This window comes from Octopus sinensis, linkage group LG5 (assembly GCF_006345805.1).
Source record: "Octopus sinensis linkage group LG5, ASM634580v1, whole genome shotgun sequence".
NCBI classification, from domain to species: Eukaryota; Metazoa; Mollusca; class Cephalopoda; order Octopoda; family Octopodidae; genus Octopus; species Octopus sinensis.
This window is the reverse complement of record NC_043001.1, coordinates 45,144,604-45,161,888: the sequence shown is the minus strand read 5'-3', so window position 1 is coordinate 45,161,888 and position 17,285 is coordinate 45,144,604. Positions and strand designations below refer to the sequence as shown.

General features: G+C 33.4%; 1 protein-coding gene across 13 annotated transcripts in view; it reads left to right on the top strand.

The window, feature by feature from the left end:
• LOC115212426 (sorbin and SH3 domain-containing protein 1) overlaps positions 1 to 17,285 on the top strand; it is a 504,251-nt gene that overhangs the window by 424,422 nt on the left and 62,544 nt on the right. For 2 of the 13 annotated variants that reach the window (XM_029781336.2, XM_029781335.2), the window contains exon 1: positions 5,291 to 9,442. The exons of the other annotated variants lie outside the window; for them this stretch is intronic. In XM_029781336.2, coding sequence (XP_029637196.1) covers positions 5,722 to 9,442 — 3,721 coding nt within the window. In that variant the 5' untranslated portion in view covers positions 5,291 to 5,721. Of the gene's footprint in view, positions 1 to 5,290; positions 9,443 to 17,285 lie in introns of those variants that run through there. 13 annotated transcript variants of the gene reach the window in all.

Genomic DNA, 17,285 nt, shown 5'->3' with positions numbered 1-17,285 from the left:
TTTATAGAGTAATGTGATAGAGGAAAGGAGGAAGACAGAGAAAAAGGAAAAAATAAAAAATAGAAAAGTAAACAAATAAATGGGGGAAAGAAAAGAAAATTCACAGCGACAATGCTCTTCTCAATATGTGTGATGTACCAGTTAAGGCAATCTTTTACACTTCCTGCATGCATGGTAAGCCAGGAATCATTCTTAAATAATTTTCAATTCCTTTTTTGATCATTCCAAGTGCTCCTACAATCACTGGTATTGTAACAGTCTTGAGATGCCACATCTTTTTGATTTCGATTAGCAAATCTTTATATTTTCTGAGCTTATCAAATTCTTTTGCTGAGATATTATGGTCATAGTGTATGCTCATGTCAATCAATAAACAGACTTTATTGCTTTTGTCTTTCACAACAATATCTGGTTTATTTGCCTTGATGGTCCAGTCTGTACATACTTGGAAGTCCCAAAGAATAGTTACATTTTCTCCCTCAGTTACAGCCTTAGGTTGGTGCTTGTACCATTTGTCAGCAATTTTGATTTTATGATGCCAACACATCCAGTGTAGATATTGGTCAACTCTGTCATGTCTTGATTTGTACTCTACAAGTGCTAAAACCTTACATCCAGAGATTAGGTGGTCAACTGTTTCTATCCCATTGTTGCAGTATTGGCACTTTGGGTCTACACCATTTTTCATAACATTGGCTTGATAGTTATGGGTCAGTAAACTCTGATCTTGGGCAGCCAAGATAGAGCCTTCACTCTCTACCTTTAGCCCTGAGCTCCGTATTATTATTATTATTATTATTATTATTACTATTATTATTATTATTATTATTATTATTATTATTATTACTATTATTATTATTATTACTATTATTATTATTACTATTATTATTATTACTATTACTATTATTATTATTATTATTATTATTATTATTATTATCATCATCATTGTTGTGTTACTGATTAGTGGGTATTTGGATTGTTTTCTCCTTTACAAGCCCTCCTTTAATCAAAATTACACCTTTAAATGCTAATATATGAAAAGGTATGGCATGTGGGGAGTGTCAAACCGCTTAAATGAATATGTTAAAGCTTATGATTATATATGCGGTGCCCCAGCATGGCCTCAGCCGGATGGCTGAAACGAGTAAAAGAGTATATAAATGCATTCTTATAAAATAATGCAAAGGCTCATGAAATGGTAAAACTAACTAGGAAGAATCTAACTCTTGTTGTTTAGTCCTTGATCATCTCTGATCAAGTAGGCCTACAATCAAAAATGTTCCATTATCCTGTAATTTTTTTTTCAAGTATATATTATTCAATGTATCCTTTCTTTCTTAAGTTAATAACTTTATTGGGGAGAGTTTTGACTGCTATTTCTAGCAGGTCAAGCAACTATATTGAAGTTCTTTGTTGTTGTTGCTTGTTTGTTTCTAGATCAACCCTTATCCAATAAGCCTATGACTAAAGATATTCAAACTGCAATTGTGCCATCTTGGTTTAAGATGTAATCTACAGTTTGGACTCTATTGTTACTTCAATGAATGAGGGTTCAGCATGCCAGAGCTGCACTGTGTTCTTACTTTGTTGTATTGTTGTGTCATTTGACTTCTGGAGAAGAGTGGTGCTGGTATCCTGGTTTGCTGAATAATCTGCACAATGAATATCATTATAGTAGACATGGTTTGTGCAGACCTACTCCCCACTCTCTTGTACTTCAAACTTGTATCAGTCTGGTGCAATAAATCTCACAAGGCCCAGTGGTTATCACAATGCAAGATAGATTGTATTTACCTTAGATGGATTTACCTTAGACGAGAATCTCAAGAGCTGAAGGGTCTCATCTGCCCTGGGTTCATTGGGTTTACTATGAATGCCCTTCTGCAGGCAATTTCATGACATGCTAATTAACTCATTACTGGGACTCTGGCAGGTACTACTATACTGATTCAGTGTAGATCTAAGAATCATAGTGGCTGAGAGGTAGTTCAATACTTCTCAAAACCCTGGAATTCCCGAATCAGGGCCCCACTACTGGATACACTTTAAAGTCATACCCAGAACAATGTAATCAATGTAGGCCCACATTATTTTAAATTCATTATATCTCCAAAAGTAATGTGTCAGTAACACCAAATAAACAAATGAGCTTTTACTCAATCACTCAATCTAAAAGAATTAACATCTAAATTTCCCTTGTATCACACCCGAAAGTATGATCACATTGGATAATGAAGTCCAAAGTATAATGTGCCTGAAACAAGTTACAATGGTCACAGCTGGATTTTCTTGGATTATGGTCTGATCAGACAGGGGTTAAGTGGGACTAAAGCAAAATAATAAGAGAACTTCTATGTAGTTGCTTGATCTCTAAGATGTAGCACCCTAATCCTCTTCAAATCATATTTCACTGCTTTAAAATGGGAAGGGTATATTGGATAATATAGACTCAGATACACTCTGTTCAAAAACAAAAATGGGATGATCAGCCAGAGCACTTTTAATCATAGGTCTGCTGGATTCCAGGATGACCAGGGGGCTAAACAACAATAACAAACTAAACAAAAAGTCTGTGAATACTAGTTGTGATCTGTATTGGCAATTAGTGAGTATAAGCAGCTCAAATGTATTGCATTTTTAAACTATAAGATTGAATTGTTAATGATGGTGTTTATCAGTAGAAACAAACCTCTCAACTGGTTTAACATCAATGTCTGGCAGTTGGCTATCTTTAATGATGTCACTCAATTACTCAATCTCCAGTTTGAAGATAGCTTACACTAGTCTCACAGTCTCTAATATTGGACACAACCATGTTATTAAAAAAAAAGCTTAATTAGAAACCAGTCCTGTTAATCTATATTATATATTTTTAGTGGTCTTGACTATTAATTATTCTCTCTTCATGTACCACATCTGTTGTAAATGCTGGTGATCATGGTCTTCTATGCCAAAATTTGAAGATTGACAATTTTTCTTGGAAAAGATACAACAGCAGTTTCCCATTACTTTCTACCAGTTTATTTACAGTTTTATTCTTCTAACCATTTACTTTCCTAGTCTCCTGCTGTCCTAAGTTTATCCTTGTGGTAGACACCCTATTTAACCCTTTGGCAGAGGGACTAAATCACATGACATCAGAGTATGTCCACACACTTGAGTCAGCACAGCACAAGTCTATGAACCAGCCCTCTTCTGACTCTTCTAAACCTTAACCCCAGGACTATATTCTTCTATTTGACCCATGACTGGAGCCTGTGACAGCTACAACCATTCCAGGCCAGATTAGAGCTGGCAATAGTGGTGGTTAAAGGTAGCTCTATACTGGACATGAGCAACCTTTTTCAAGAAGCAGGCTATATGAGACATGGCTAACCATTAGGCAGGCTGCACTACTTAAAAACTTTCAAGGTAATTTTTAGTTAGGTGTACCATTCAGAAAATCCCACAAACCACATGAACTGCAAGTTGCCCATAACTGCTCTATAACCCCTGCAAACCTCCTGAACTCTTAAATTAGAGCTTCATCACCATATGCAGTTTAATTTATTGTCCCGGGCATATTAATAATTATGTGTGTTTTTGATTATGTAACTTGTATATTTTTCAATTTTTCCATTTTCTTTTGTGTGTGTGTGTGTGTGTGTGTATAGAGTGCAGATGTCTAGGGAATAGGGTAACAGACAAACAGCAAAGATGTTGGCAATTTGTTTCCTGTGTCATTCTGTTTAGCTCCAGATCTGTCCTGATTGAGAAGATATGTTATGAAATGTGTTCCAGCTGTAACAAAACCACCTTCTTTTCATATAGTACTACATAGCTCTAGGAAGATTTGGTTGTTTTTTCTAGTGTACCAAACATTAACTGAGACTCCATCATCTCATTACCAGGGATATGTCCATAAAAGAACACTTAATTAACTCTCAAAAGGGTACAGTCCACATAGCTGTAAAGTTAGTCTACAGAGTACAAGCTGCTCTTTGCATTGTTAATTCAATCAGTTATGATCTCACAGTGCAAAGTTCAGTTTCTCTTGTAGGGAAAGGTATCCAATGAAAAATTTATCTCACATTGGCTTCATGTTACAAAAAATAGAGATAAGCATCAGGCTATGTGACTTTATTGTAATTGAAATTAAAGAAAAAAAATTACTTGTTATGTGTTTAGAAAAAGATTTGTTTTGAAATATTATATTGAAATGGAGTTAACTTTGAAATTAAATCAAGTAAAACAAACAACCTCATTCCTTTCATTATTCCTATTATTGTAGTTTTAGTCTTTTTTTTTCAATGTTTTTTTCTTCAAAACATATCAGAGAACAGCTCATGATTGTATGGAGAAAGACATTAGTTATACTAACTCTAAGAAGGAATAGATGAGTAAAAAAAAAAAATAATAATAATAATAATAATAGTAATAATAATAATAATGATAATTTACTAAATTGATCACCAAAAATGGGCTAATGGCAGCAGGTAGCAGAATCAGTAAAAAAATAGTTATAACTGACACCTCTTCATATTTTGAGCTCAAATCCTGATGCTAAAGTTAGAAATCCTTATCGTCATGGATTAATACTGTATGGATTCTACTGTCTCCTATATCTGTCAAGAATTGGTTTTGTGCTTAAAGAAGAAATTATTACGGAAAAAAATTCTTCTGATCAGAAAGTTATGTATAAATTTCTTCATTTTTATAGATCATCATCCTTCAAAACGGCTATTTATCTTTTGATAGTTCCATAAATGATTGGAACTAATAAGAAAAATAATGTAGTTTTAATATCGTTTTGATTTTAAAATCTATTTTGAATTAAATATTTGAATGTCATACCTGTTTCCATTATTATCATTTTTTTGTTTCTACATTATGATTTTTAGGTTCAGTCCTCTCTCTTTAATAACCTATATGAGCCTTAAAATGTAAAGATTGTAGAAGGTTCCCATATGATAAATACTATTAAATTTTGGTACAAGCTACTAATGTTATATTAGCATGTCTGCATTTTGAATTTAATATGTATTGTAAATAACACATCTCAGATGGTGCATGGCTTGTTCTGTTTCCAAGCATGAAGTCAATAACTTGAAATTTTTTTTAGAAATTTAACAAAAAAAAAATGCATCTTTTGGATTGTTCTTCTGTTTTTAATTTTTTTTTTTTAATATCTTGCACTAACATTTGTTGCCTTTTTTTATTGCAGAGAGTTTGGAATTATTGATGTCAGGTTTCTCCGCTTGCATGGCTCGCCTCATTAAGCATAGTACATTGATTACTTGACTTCATATAAAGTTGAGCTGTAGAATTAACTAATTATTTACTGTGCTATGATGATTGTTGTTACTATGACAACCAATAACATACATCATTTTCCAGCCCCATTATCAAACCATTCTCAGACCCATTCTAGTACAAAAAAAGAAAAAGGAAGGAAAGAGCACGAAATAGAAAAGCTTGTGTTCTGTTGTTCCCCTCATTTGCTAATATTATTTAGATTCCAGTCTGGCTTATAGACTAACAATAATCCCTTTCATAACTACCATTCTGGGAAGCTCCATGTAATTATACACATATACAAACAATAATTTATGAAAGATTAATGATTCTGCTTCCAGCTCCATTTTTTTAAACATATCTTGTTCATCTCCTAGAAATGTGCACTAATTATTTTGTGTCTCCTAAATATCTGAATTTCAGATAATAACAAAAACACATGATAATATGAGATATAAGGACCCTTTATACTTTATCCAGCCTCTGTTATTATCTAATACGCAACACATTAGCAAAATATCAAATACTTTCATTTACCTGTTCATCAACTCCATCATTTGTAATGTTATTAATAAAATGCAAAGCCCAACATTGTATAAGTATGACACAAACCAACAATCTTTCTTCAGTATAGACAAAGATACAAGTGATTCTCTATACACTGGTAATGAAGAAAATACTAACATTTACTCTCTAAACTCTGAAGCTTATCAACAGAAGAGTGTGCCTAAAAGTACATTTCCCTTTGATGATACCATGACTAGATTTGAAATGGGTGCAAGAGATCAAAACTATACTGAGGAGGATTTAGCTAAATCTAACAATTCTTCTATCAATGATAGGTCTCAGAACAGATCAAACCAAGCTAATATTAGTAATCATGTGAAAACTGACAGCTTGCTAGCTCATAAATCAAAATTTGTAGATGTCAAAGATTCTGCACATGAAGATCAGTATAGGAGAAATGTATCTGAAGAAATATCACTTCTTGAAGAAAATAGAGCAAACTACAAACAGTTTGCTTCACAGCTTGGTGCCCAGTTATGGAACTCACAGAAGGAAATGAAGGAGGAGCGATCCAAGCACAAACCTAGTAGTAATGACCCTGTTAATCGTATAGATCATCATACCTATCAGTCTTATGCTGCTGGAATACTACATTCCTCGAAAAGATCTGAGAAATTTTTAAAGCTCAAGAAAAACTTTGACATACTCAATCAGATTTCTGTTCTTGAGAATCACTATGGCATTTCTAGTGCTGCTGTGTCTGAACCAAACAACAATAACTATAATAAGCTTCCTCCTAAAAAACTTCGCATGCTGAACCAACTCTACCAGGAATTAAATGATGCGCAAAGCAAAAGAGAATTCTATTGCTCTCTACATCCTGTCCAAAATCACTGGAATCCAAATAAGGACCAAGGGTTGAAGCTTCAAAAACCTTTTAGAGATCGATTTGCAGTTTACAGTAAAGGTGTTAACAGAGACCAACCTGTGAAACATGCCGAGATAGGTCAAATAAAGTCATCACAGTCAGTTAAGAATCTATGTATGAAATATACCAAACTTGATAATGAGAACAAAGATCAGAAATTGAAATGTGCCAAAAGTAATTCCAACTCAAAACAACACAGTTTTGCAAGCAACACTTTACCAAGGGTTCTTACAGAAGGAAAAAAAGACAATTTGGGATCATACACACCCCGACCTACTCATGGTACTAATATTGAAGAAGTTCCACATTTATATGAAATTCATGTAAAACATGCTCGGTCATTGCCTCGCCTAAATTTGCAATCATTACACATTCGTTCTGAATCGGCACCTTATGAAAATAAACGTGAGAGGCATTCTCCAGTTCTGACTAGGTCTTCATCATGCAGAGACTCTTTCTTTGATTTCTCAAAGAATTTAGAAAATAATAACACCAACAGCAGCAGCAATGACTTTCATGGAAATTTTCCAGAAAATAATTCATCTATTTCAGCAATTCATAACAATTTGACATTAAGTTCACCACATGCAAATGAGTGTTTAAATAAATCATCTTTTAGTTCATCTTCAACTGAAAATGATATTCATTTCAATGGCAGTAAGTATCAATTTTGTGAAGAATCTACAAGAAATCCACATGAAAACCTGTCTTTTAAGCATGATAGAAAGTTAACAGTAATGAACAAAGACAGTGTCATGAATAACATGACTGCCATTGATTCTCATCCATCTTCTCAGAAGGAAAACTGCAATCCTTTCCAAACTGAAAATGATTACAATCAGATCACAGCACCTCTAACAAATGGGAACAAAGATCATCAGAATTCTACAGCAAGGAATAATGATGATACTGCGAATCCAGTATTTTATATCCGTGATGTAAAGAGTTTTGTCAAAGACAATAATGAATTTTATAGGGAATCTCTTTTTGATGTACCAGACCAGTATTTTGAAGTTCCAGTTTTAAATTCTTCACCTCCAGATTCTCCTCCACCTATTGATGAATTAGATAGGGAAGAAGTAACCTTTCTAATGCAGTCACTTGACCCCTATGATATTTATCCTGACAAACCTTTTCCAACAGATGATCATTCTGTTTATTTTGATGATGACTTGAGACAAGGACAGAGATTATATAAATCCTTATCTGTACCTTCTTTCCACACTGGAAATGAAGCAGAGGATTATTTATTAGAGAGCCAACCTGTGGAATCTGAAGATTTGCATGATGACAACAAAAATCTAAATCAAATTAAAGATGGCTATCATCCTAATTTTACAATGCCATACTCTTTGCAAGCACCTATGCAGCCATTGGAACATGTTGAACCTCAAGAGCAAGTTCCAAATCATATTCAAGATACATATAGTGCTAGTAATTTTCAATCAGAAAATAACCAAATATACAAAATTGATGAAAATTTAACTATTCAAGGGCTTGACAGTGCTGATAAGGAACTAATAAGAAACCACATTAATAATTTAAATGGAGAGTGTTTACTTTCTGAACTGTTGTGCTCACGTAATAGAAGGCCTCATAGGATTTCAAATAAGCAAAATAACTATACAAATAGTAAAGTTGATCCCCAAAATATTGTAGAAAACTCTAAAGAAAATAAGGCTATCTCTAACACAATTGGAGACAGGTCTACTTTAAGTTCAGTTGTCATTTCACCCAATTCAATTTCTTTGACAACTGAATGTAGAAGACCTACCACAACTAGTCACTCCCTCCAACTAAGTTCTAACCCCTTCTATACTCCTGCCAGCTCAGAAATTTCCACTTCATATCAGTCTGACTTATTGCCTAAGTCATCTGATAGTAAGATAGTGAAAAAAGCATCTAAACCACCAGAGGTTCCTCCTCGTACATCAGGTATAAGCATTATTAAAGCAGCTAGATCAGGTGTACCACCTCATATATGTAGAATAACCTCAGCAAAAACATCTCCTGTACTAGATCTGCCACCAAGCATATCTGGAATAAACCCACTTAAAAGATATGACTACTCTGTTTCCCCAGACACATCTGGGATAAATCCATTTAAAACATCAAGCCAACCAGATATATCTACAAACATATCTGGAGTTAATCCATTAAATACATATAACCAGTCTAATGTCACAACAATTGGAGTAAATCCTTTTCTAACATTTAGTCAATCAGATATATCTCCAAGCAGGTCTAGTATCAACTCCTTTCAAACATCTAGTCAACCTAATCTATCTCTTAACACTTCTGGAATGAATCCATTTAAAGCTGCTATCCCATCAGATAGGCCTCTTAACACATTTGCATCAAATCCATTTAAACCCTCTAATTTGTCACAGCTATCTCATAGCACATCTGGAGCTAGTGTAAATGTATTATCTAATCAACCAGATTTATCAGCTGGCATTCATGGAGTTAACACTGTCAAAACACCACAAACTCAACCAGTTTTATTGAATGATACTCACAGAATGAATATTGTCAACACAATGCAAAACGAACTACAAAACAACAACTGGCAAAGAACACTTCCACAAATGACTTCAAATACCACAGCTACTACTACTACTACTTCTACAATAACTACAACTGCTAATGCAACAACTACTATTAGTGCTACTACAACAACCACAACTGCAGAACAGGAAATGATTATTTCACAGCCAGACCAAGAAAATACAGGTGAATCATTTTACACCTGATTCATTAGTTTATATTGAAAAGTATAATGATAATAGTAATAATTGGTTCCCTATTTAGGAAAAGTCCTCTTTATTTTAGTACTAATTTTATGTGGTTTGATTTTGTAGTTTCTTGGTTCATCTATTCTTTCTTTTTGTTTTTGGCTTTCAAATTTATTAATTTCTTTCATTAATAGTTAACATACTTAATTATTTTTGTTTTCATTTATGGTTTATCATTGTCTTTAAATTGCTTTCTGGAGAAACACACACATACACACTCTCTCTCTCTCTCTTTCTCTAACACACACAATGCCTTAGCGCGGCCTTAACTTTTATGGTTAAAAATGAACTGACAAAAAGTGTGTGTGTTTGTGTCAATAAATGTATTTGCAAATATATTCAACCCTCCCACTAACTTAATACAAACATTAACCTAAATGAAGAAAAATTTCCATTCCTGTTAAAAGCTTATTAATTTCATTTATCTTAATTGAAATTAATTTTTTTTGTTTAGAAGTTTAAAATTTAATGTGAATATGTATTTTAAAAATGATGATAATTGTTTTTAATAAGGCAAAGCAAACTAAAAAAAAATTTTAGTAAGAGGAAGGAATATTTGATTAAATCAGCCTCAGTACCCAACTGGTACTTTGAAAGGCAAAAGTGACCTTAGTGAGATTTGAACTCAAAATATATAAATAGTTGGAATAAATTCCAAGAATCCTTTTTTCCAGCACTATCAATTCTGCCAATCTAATGACCTTAATAATAATAATAATAATAATAATAATAATAATGATGATGATAATGATGGTTAAATAATACATACAAACGCATATATATATATATATATATTAGTTTTTCCTTGGGGCTGGCCAAATTGGAGCAATCTCAAGAGTAATCAGCCGAAATTGCGTGGATAATCTGGTGCTTGACTGAGGATAGAAAACTTCGAATGACCCGTCCTTGTATTCTTTGTATTGTCTATCTGGATGTTTTGCGTTCTTGTCCCATTTTGTATTTTATATTTATATATATATATATATATATATATATACACACACACATACATATATATATTTCTTTACATATAGATAATCATAAACATTTAATATTAATATATAGTTTCTTGGCATTCTTTCCATGAAAACTGGAATAAAAATGACTCTATGTTAATGTCTCTCTATCAATCATTTTTATTTAATGGATTATTAATGATGTTTTGGTAGTCTCTGTAAGAAATTCACTTTGCAGTAATGTTGTTCCTATGTCAATTTAACTATATGACACTTTGGACAAATATCTTTCTTTACAGCCTCAAATTTGGGCAATGCCTTCTAAGTGAAATTTTTTTAAAAGGGAAACTACATGAAAAACTGTTCTATGTGTGTGTGTGTGTGTGTGTGTTTTATACATTTCAGCACTAAGCTGTGGCCATGCTGGAGCACCACTACCATATATATATATATATATATATATATATAAACTTTAATCAAAAAATCAAGATGACTATTTCTAATAGAACTCAGAACAGAATGTGCAATATGGTGAATCACTAAGTTATTTACAGAGTATAATTATATATATATATATATCTATTGTCTTTTGCATTAGTTTCATGTAATTGTTGAGTTTATGAGGGATTGTTGTGTGTGTCCCATGTAATATTTTATTAAATTTCCTGTGGTATTTACTCTTCTGTGATATAATTAGTGAAATGCCTTGAAAGTATTACCCTAACATAGTTACAGTGCAATGACTGAAACCAGTAAAAGAGAAAGAAAGGTGATTAATACATATTAATATAAGCAATAATAGGTTTCAGTTTTTAATTTGAGAAGGAGGGTGAGGTAGGTTCCCTGTAGCGTAATTGGTAAGCTATGGTTCTTGTCATGTCAGTTGGTCTGTTGCTTTTTGCTATCTCTTTACATACACGCATATACACAAACAGGAGAAAAAAGTGCTTTACACCAGTAGTAAAGTGACTGAATTAAGTTGTATTATTTATAACCAAAGAAAAACTTGTCTGTTCAACTAAAAAAAATAAATATTAAAATTTTTTTTGAAATAATATTCATTTATTGAAATGGGGTGAGTCACCAAACTGCTTAACTGTCCTAAAAAGAAAAGCTGGTATCTTCCTAGTTTGGACCAGCTATATTAAAATTGAAGCTTTAATTGAACTATTACAGTTATATGGAAAGCTTGAGATTTCAGTCAATTATATTCAACCCTAAAGTTTAATGCCACTCTTTTACAAACTTAAATACCTGAAGAAATTTACATATGCACAACATACATATACATTGTGCATGCACATGCATGTACACACACACATGCACACACACACAGAGTTTTCTATCAAATTTCTCTCAGAAGACATTGGTCAACCCAAGGCAATTGCTGTAGGTACTTACCCAAAGTGCCATGCCATGTAATTAAACAGCTTTAACCACACAGCCATGCCTAATAACTACATCTTAAAAGTGAGTTATTTTAATAATTAATTGAAACGTACTGGTAGTTCATTCTATATTGTTATGCACATGTCATCATTGTTTGGTCCAAGGTTAACCATGATTGAGTTAAAGGCTTTCCAGCCAAGCCATCCCTTTATTTTTTCAGACAAAATATATCAATGACATTATTCATTTTAACTTCTTTTTTTAAGACAATCGGGTGTGATTTGAGGGAGATTTGGCTTTCATATATAGTAGGTTGAGTGACTTATGTGGAGGCTCCCTCATTGTGATACATGATATACTGCAGCGTTTGTGTATCTTGAATAAACCAACCTATAAAAGCCCAATCTTTTCCATGCTAACCATAAAAGATTAGAAAGATTAAATTATGGTCATACCTGGTTAATACTAATGTTTGTAACTTGGTGAAACCAACCTAGTAAAGTTCATTCTTTTCTAAACTGTGCACATTGAAAAATTATAAACATTGTTGGCTATATGCTATACATGGCTTTAATGCTATGTATGGCCAGGGAAGTTAATGTGTCAAGTCTTCTCTTTCCAAATTGATATTGTTTTGTTCCAGGTTAGCCCTGAATGAAAAGTAATGGTCAAAAGCAATACTCCCATGACCATTCCATTTTTTGTTTAGGCATAATATATCTTTTTGTTTTTTAAGATGGTTGTATATGGTTTAATGGAGTTTTGATTGCTGTTTCTAACAAGGCAACCAACCATGTAGAGACTCCCTTACAGGTTTATCTTTACTAAAGTTATACTCATAATTAGATAAGAGAACAGCACTTAGAACACTTGTTAGTCATATAGTGTTCCAGTTGCTGTTGTTGTTATTTACAATTTTGTAGACTAAGGGTAAAGAATAAAGACACCTTTTGATCATGAATGACCATAGGATTGCACCTAGAACGTTCCCCTTTGAGGCACAAGTCTGGGCAAGATTGTTTATGGAAGACCAGCAGTCACCCATGCATACCCTTTCCACACCATCAATGTTATCCAAGGAAAAGGCAAAGGCCAATACAGCTTGGCACCAGTGACATCACAACTCATTTCTCCAGCAACTTGAAATAAAGTATCTTGCTCAAGAACACACAGCCTGATCCAGGAATAAAACTCACTACATCATGAATGAGCCCAATGCTCTAGCCACTGAGCCATGATGCAACAGATAAGATATTGAACTACTTGCTCTTAAGTTACAAGCTCAAGTCTACTGTGAATGTATTATTGTGTTCTTAGGCCAACCACTTTATTTTGTATTATCCAAGTTTAACACTCAGCTATCAGGAATAAGTGTCTGATCATTTGGGAATGTCAGCCTACAATAGATCAGCATCCTATCCTGCAGGTGATTTAACTCTTATTCACTTCATACCACTGAACAACCATTAAATTCTGTTCCTTGGAACAGGTGGGGTGCTTAAGAGATGTTTCCATTTTCCATTTCATATACAGTTTTTGGACAGTCAAGTCTCTCTCACTATCTCCCATTCTCTCTTTTTACTTCTCTTTCTCTCTCTCTCCTTCCTCTCTTTCTCTCCCTCATACATACACACACAGCAATTTTTTCTCTTAGTATTTAGTTAGCCATGTGAAACACAACCAACCTGTTTATATGAAATAATTACATGATATGGACTTCACGATAAAATCTTAACCTTTTATATCTATGGTTGTGCGCAAGCAATGTGGTAAAACAACTTTGTTATAACAACATAACAACAATTTAAAGGTAAAACATAGTTTTTACCTGCCTTTCATTTATTTCTAACAAAACCAACCAACCAATGATGGCTGCAAGTACATGGAATGGTGGTTGTAGTTTTTCTTTTTAATGTATATTGTTGTTTTCTATCTGCATGTCAGTTCTGCTTTGGTGATACTTCTACACATACACACGCCCCCCCCCACACACACACACGCATGCATGTGCACACAAACACACACCTGCACACACAATTTAGCTGTAAGCTATGTAAGTAGATCAAGGGCCCGAATGTTTTGTTCATTGTACTTCCTTGATTCATTTATATAGCTTTACAGCTAAATATACACACATATTTGCTCTACTTTTGAGTATTGAGTTCTAGTCTTCTATTTGTATCATTTAACATTTATATGTGTGTATAAATGTGACATTTTTTTTAATGACGCAAACCCTGCTTAACATACATGAAAGGGACTAAAATGTAGGGATCATTTGGGAATTTTTATTGCCTTACCTTTTTAGTTTAATTAGCATTATACAGAATATAAATAAGAAAGAAGTTTTGCTATTGAATTTAAGTAAAGCCTAAACATACACAACGATTTAAAATGATCGCTAAAAAAAATAAACAAAACTATAGCCAGCGCTGACAAGAGAGTATGACTTGGTTGTGTGTGTAAAATCTAAGATGTGATGGTGGATGAGAGAGAGAGAGCTGCAACACTACTAGGCCGATACCCATTTTCCGACTGAATCGGTTGCAGTAATGTGAAATGAAGTGCTTTTCAAAAACACAGTGCAGTGTTTGGCCCAGGAATTAAACCCACAACTTTACAGTCATAAGTTCAATACCATTAGGTCACATAGCCACATGCTTTGACATGTGTAAACATGCACTCACCCTCATGTACATGTGCACATAAACACACACACACACACACACACACTCAATATTTATATACATCAGCTAAAATGTCAAATGCACAATTTATGAAAACTGTATGGAGAATTCCTGTGTTCTACTGGTGGGTGGAGAATGCAGATGTTTAAGGGAGTTATGTTGATTGTAATCTAGCTAGCTTAGTGGGAGCAAGAGACAATTCTACTTATAATACCTGGTATTCAATTACCATTGTACCTAATGGCCAATTATTTAAGGAAAAGGATCTCTTTTAGATTATACAAGATGTATATATATACAAGACACATTAAGACTGACTTTTGCAATTCTACTTTGGGCAAAATGTGCGAAACAGAAAATGCTAACTTTTTAAAACAGTTTATTTAGCCTGTAACAATTGAATATTAAGAATCAAAATGAGTTGCTTGTTAATTTTATTAGTTGATTCTATGCACTCTCTGTCAGTCTCTGATTCATTCCCACCCTATCTTTTTCTTTCTATCTTTCTTTCTCGTTAACTCTCTTTTTAACTTCAGCTTTTAATTCTTAAAATCCTTTGCAGCAAGACTATTAAGAACATCAATTTATCTCATCTGACTGTGTGGGCATTACCTCTCTTCATCAGGATAAATAACAAGAATAATAATTATTATTTCTTATGTGGACGCAAGGCCAGTAGTTTTTGTACTGTGCACCAGTATCAGCTAAAATTAATAATACTTTCTACATAAGGTACAAGGCCTGATATTTTGGGGTAGGGGACCAGTCAATTACATCAACCTCAGTGCGTAACTGGTACTTAATTTATTGAACCCAAAAAGATGAAAGGCAAAGTCAACCCCAGCAGCATTTGAATGCAGAATGTAGCAACAGGTGAAATACCGCTAAGCATTTTAAATACTGGCTTGCTTATGATTCTGCCAGCTCACTGCCTAAGCTGATAATAATAATAATGATGATAATAGTAATAATAATGGTAATGATGATTTTCAGATTTAGGCACCAAGAACAATATTGAGGGAGGGGTGTTAGTCTTTACTATCAACCCCAGTACTTGACTGTTACTTTATTTTATTGACTCCAAAAGAATGAAAGGTGAAGTTGACCTCAACAGAATTTTGAACTCAAAACATAATAGCACTGTAATGATTCTACCAGATCACAGCCTTGTTGTAGTTATTATTATTAGTAGTAGCAGTGGTTGTGGTGGTGGTAGTGTTGTTGTTGTTGTTGTTGGTGGTGGTGGTGGTAGTAGTAGTAGTAGTAACAATAATAATAATAAATATTTAAATTTAAATACATTATATGTGCTTGTACACTCTGTTCAAAAGATCACACACATAATGTATGTATAGGTTAATAGGTTGTCTTTTGCTTTCTATTTGCCTCTGTGTTATTACATTATTTCAAATGTCTGTTATTCCATTTGAATTCAAAATATAATGACGTGTAGCTACATACCAGAAAGTATTCTGCTGTATCTACCATTCTCTGCTCTATTCACAAGAATTATGATTTCTAATGAAGACACATTTCTTGGTGATAGTGTTAAATTAACCTTGCTTTTGATAATGGCTTATTTTACTGATACTAGGATTTGGCTTTGGCAGGATTTGAAAATAATTTAATAACACAATGCTTTTAATTTGTTACTCTATTAATTCTGCATGCTGCTATCCACTACATCTTTTCTCTTTATTTCTTAACCCTTTAGCATTCCAATTGGCTATATCTGGCCAAAACATCCTACCAGTTTTATGTTAAAACTGGCCTCTCACACCTATACTACAATGTATTTCTGAAACTAAGCAATCACATCATGAAAGTGTCTTAGCTACAAAATGATGCATGATTAAATAATGCGAATAAATAAGCATTACATTTGAGAGAGTAATCTGAATGCTAAAGGGTTGAAACAACACAGGACCATAAGTTTATACGATAAGGATATCAGTCATTGAATCGGGTTTCAGTTGTAACTGCTTCCTATTAATAACAATTGTTTCTAACATAGGCACAAGACCTGAAATTTTATGACAGAGGGGTTTTACTCAATTATATGCACTCAGTGCTTCTCTGGATTCCAGTTCTTTATATTTGTGTAACTCATATTCTTGTGTTTAAATATTCTTATGAAATTTGTTTGGCAAAACGAAGCAGTGCTACCTAAATTTATTGTATGGACTTTATTTGCGATTTCTAGTATCTTACTCTAGTCAGGTTTGATTTTTTTTGGCATTAAACAGAGATTCTCACTTCAATGATTTGCACAGTTTTCAAAGCCACTGTTTTGTGCCAAGCGTTTAAGATATTCTAGATATAAATTTCTATCTGGCTTTCATTTATTCTTTACTTAGAGACAAATATTCATTGTTGAACCACTAAGATACAAGGCATAAAGGAACATGACACTACCTGGGAAAACATAGAATACACACACACTCACGTATTCAGAACTTTGCATACATACATGACTGGTTTTCACACTATTTCTCTCAACGAAGTTCCACTCACAAGACATTCTAACACAGGGAAGTTATGTTAGACAAGTGTCTTCTATTGTTTGGCTGCAATAGAAGACACATGTTCAGCATGCTGGAAAGCAGGATTGAACTGGGAACTATGTGATTGCAAAGCTTCTTGACCACACTGCCAGGCCTGTACTTATTATTTTATTTTACAAGTATTTATTATATAGCATTATTCTATTGTTTTAATTAAATGAATTATAAATTTAAAAACAATGAAG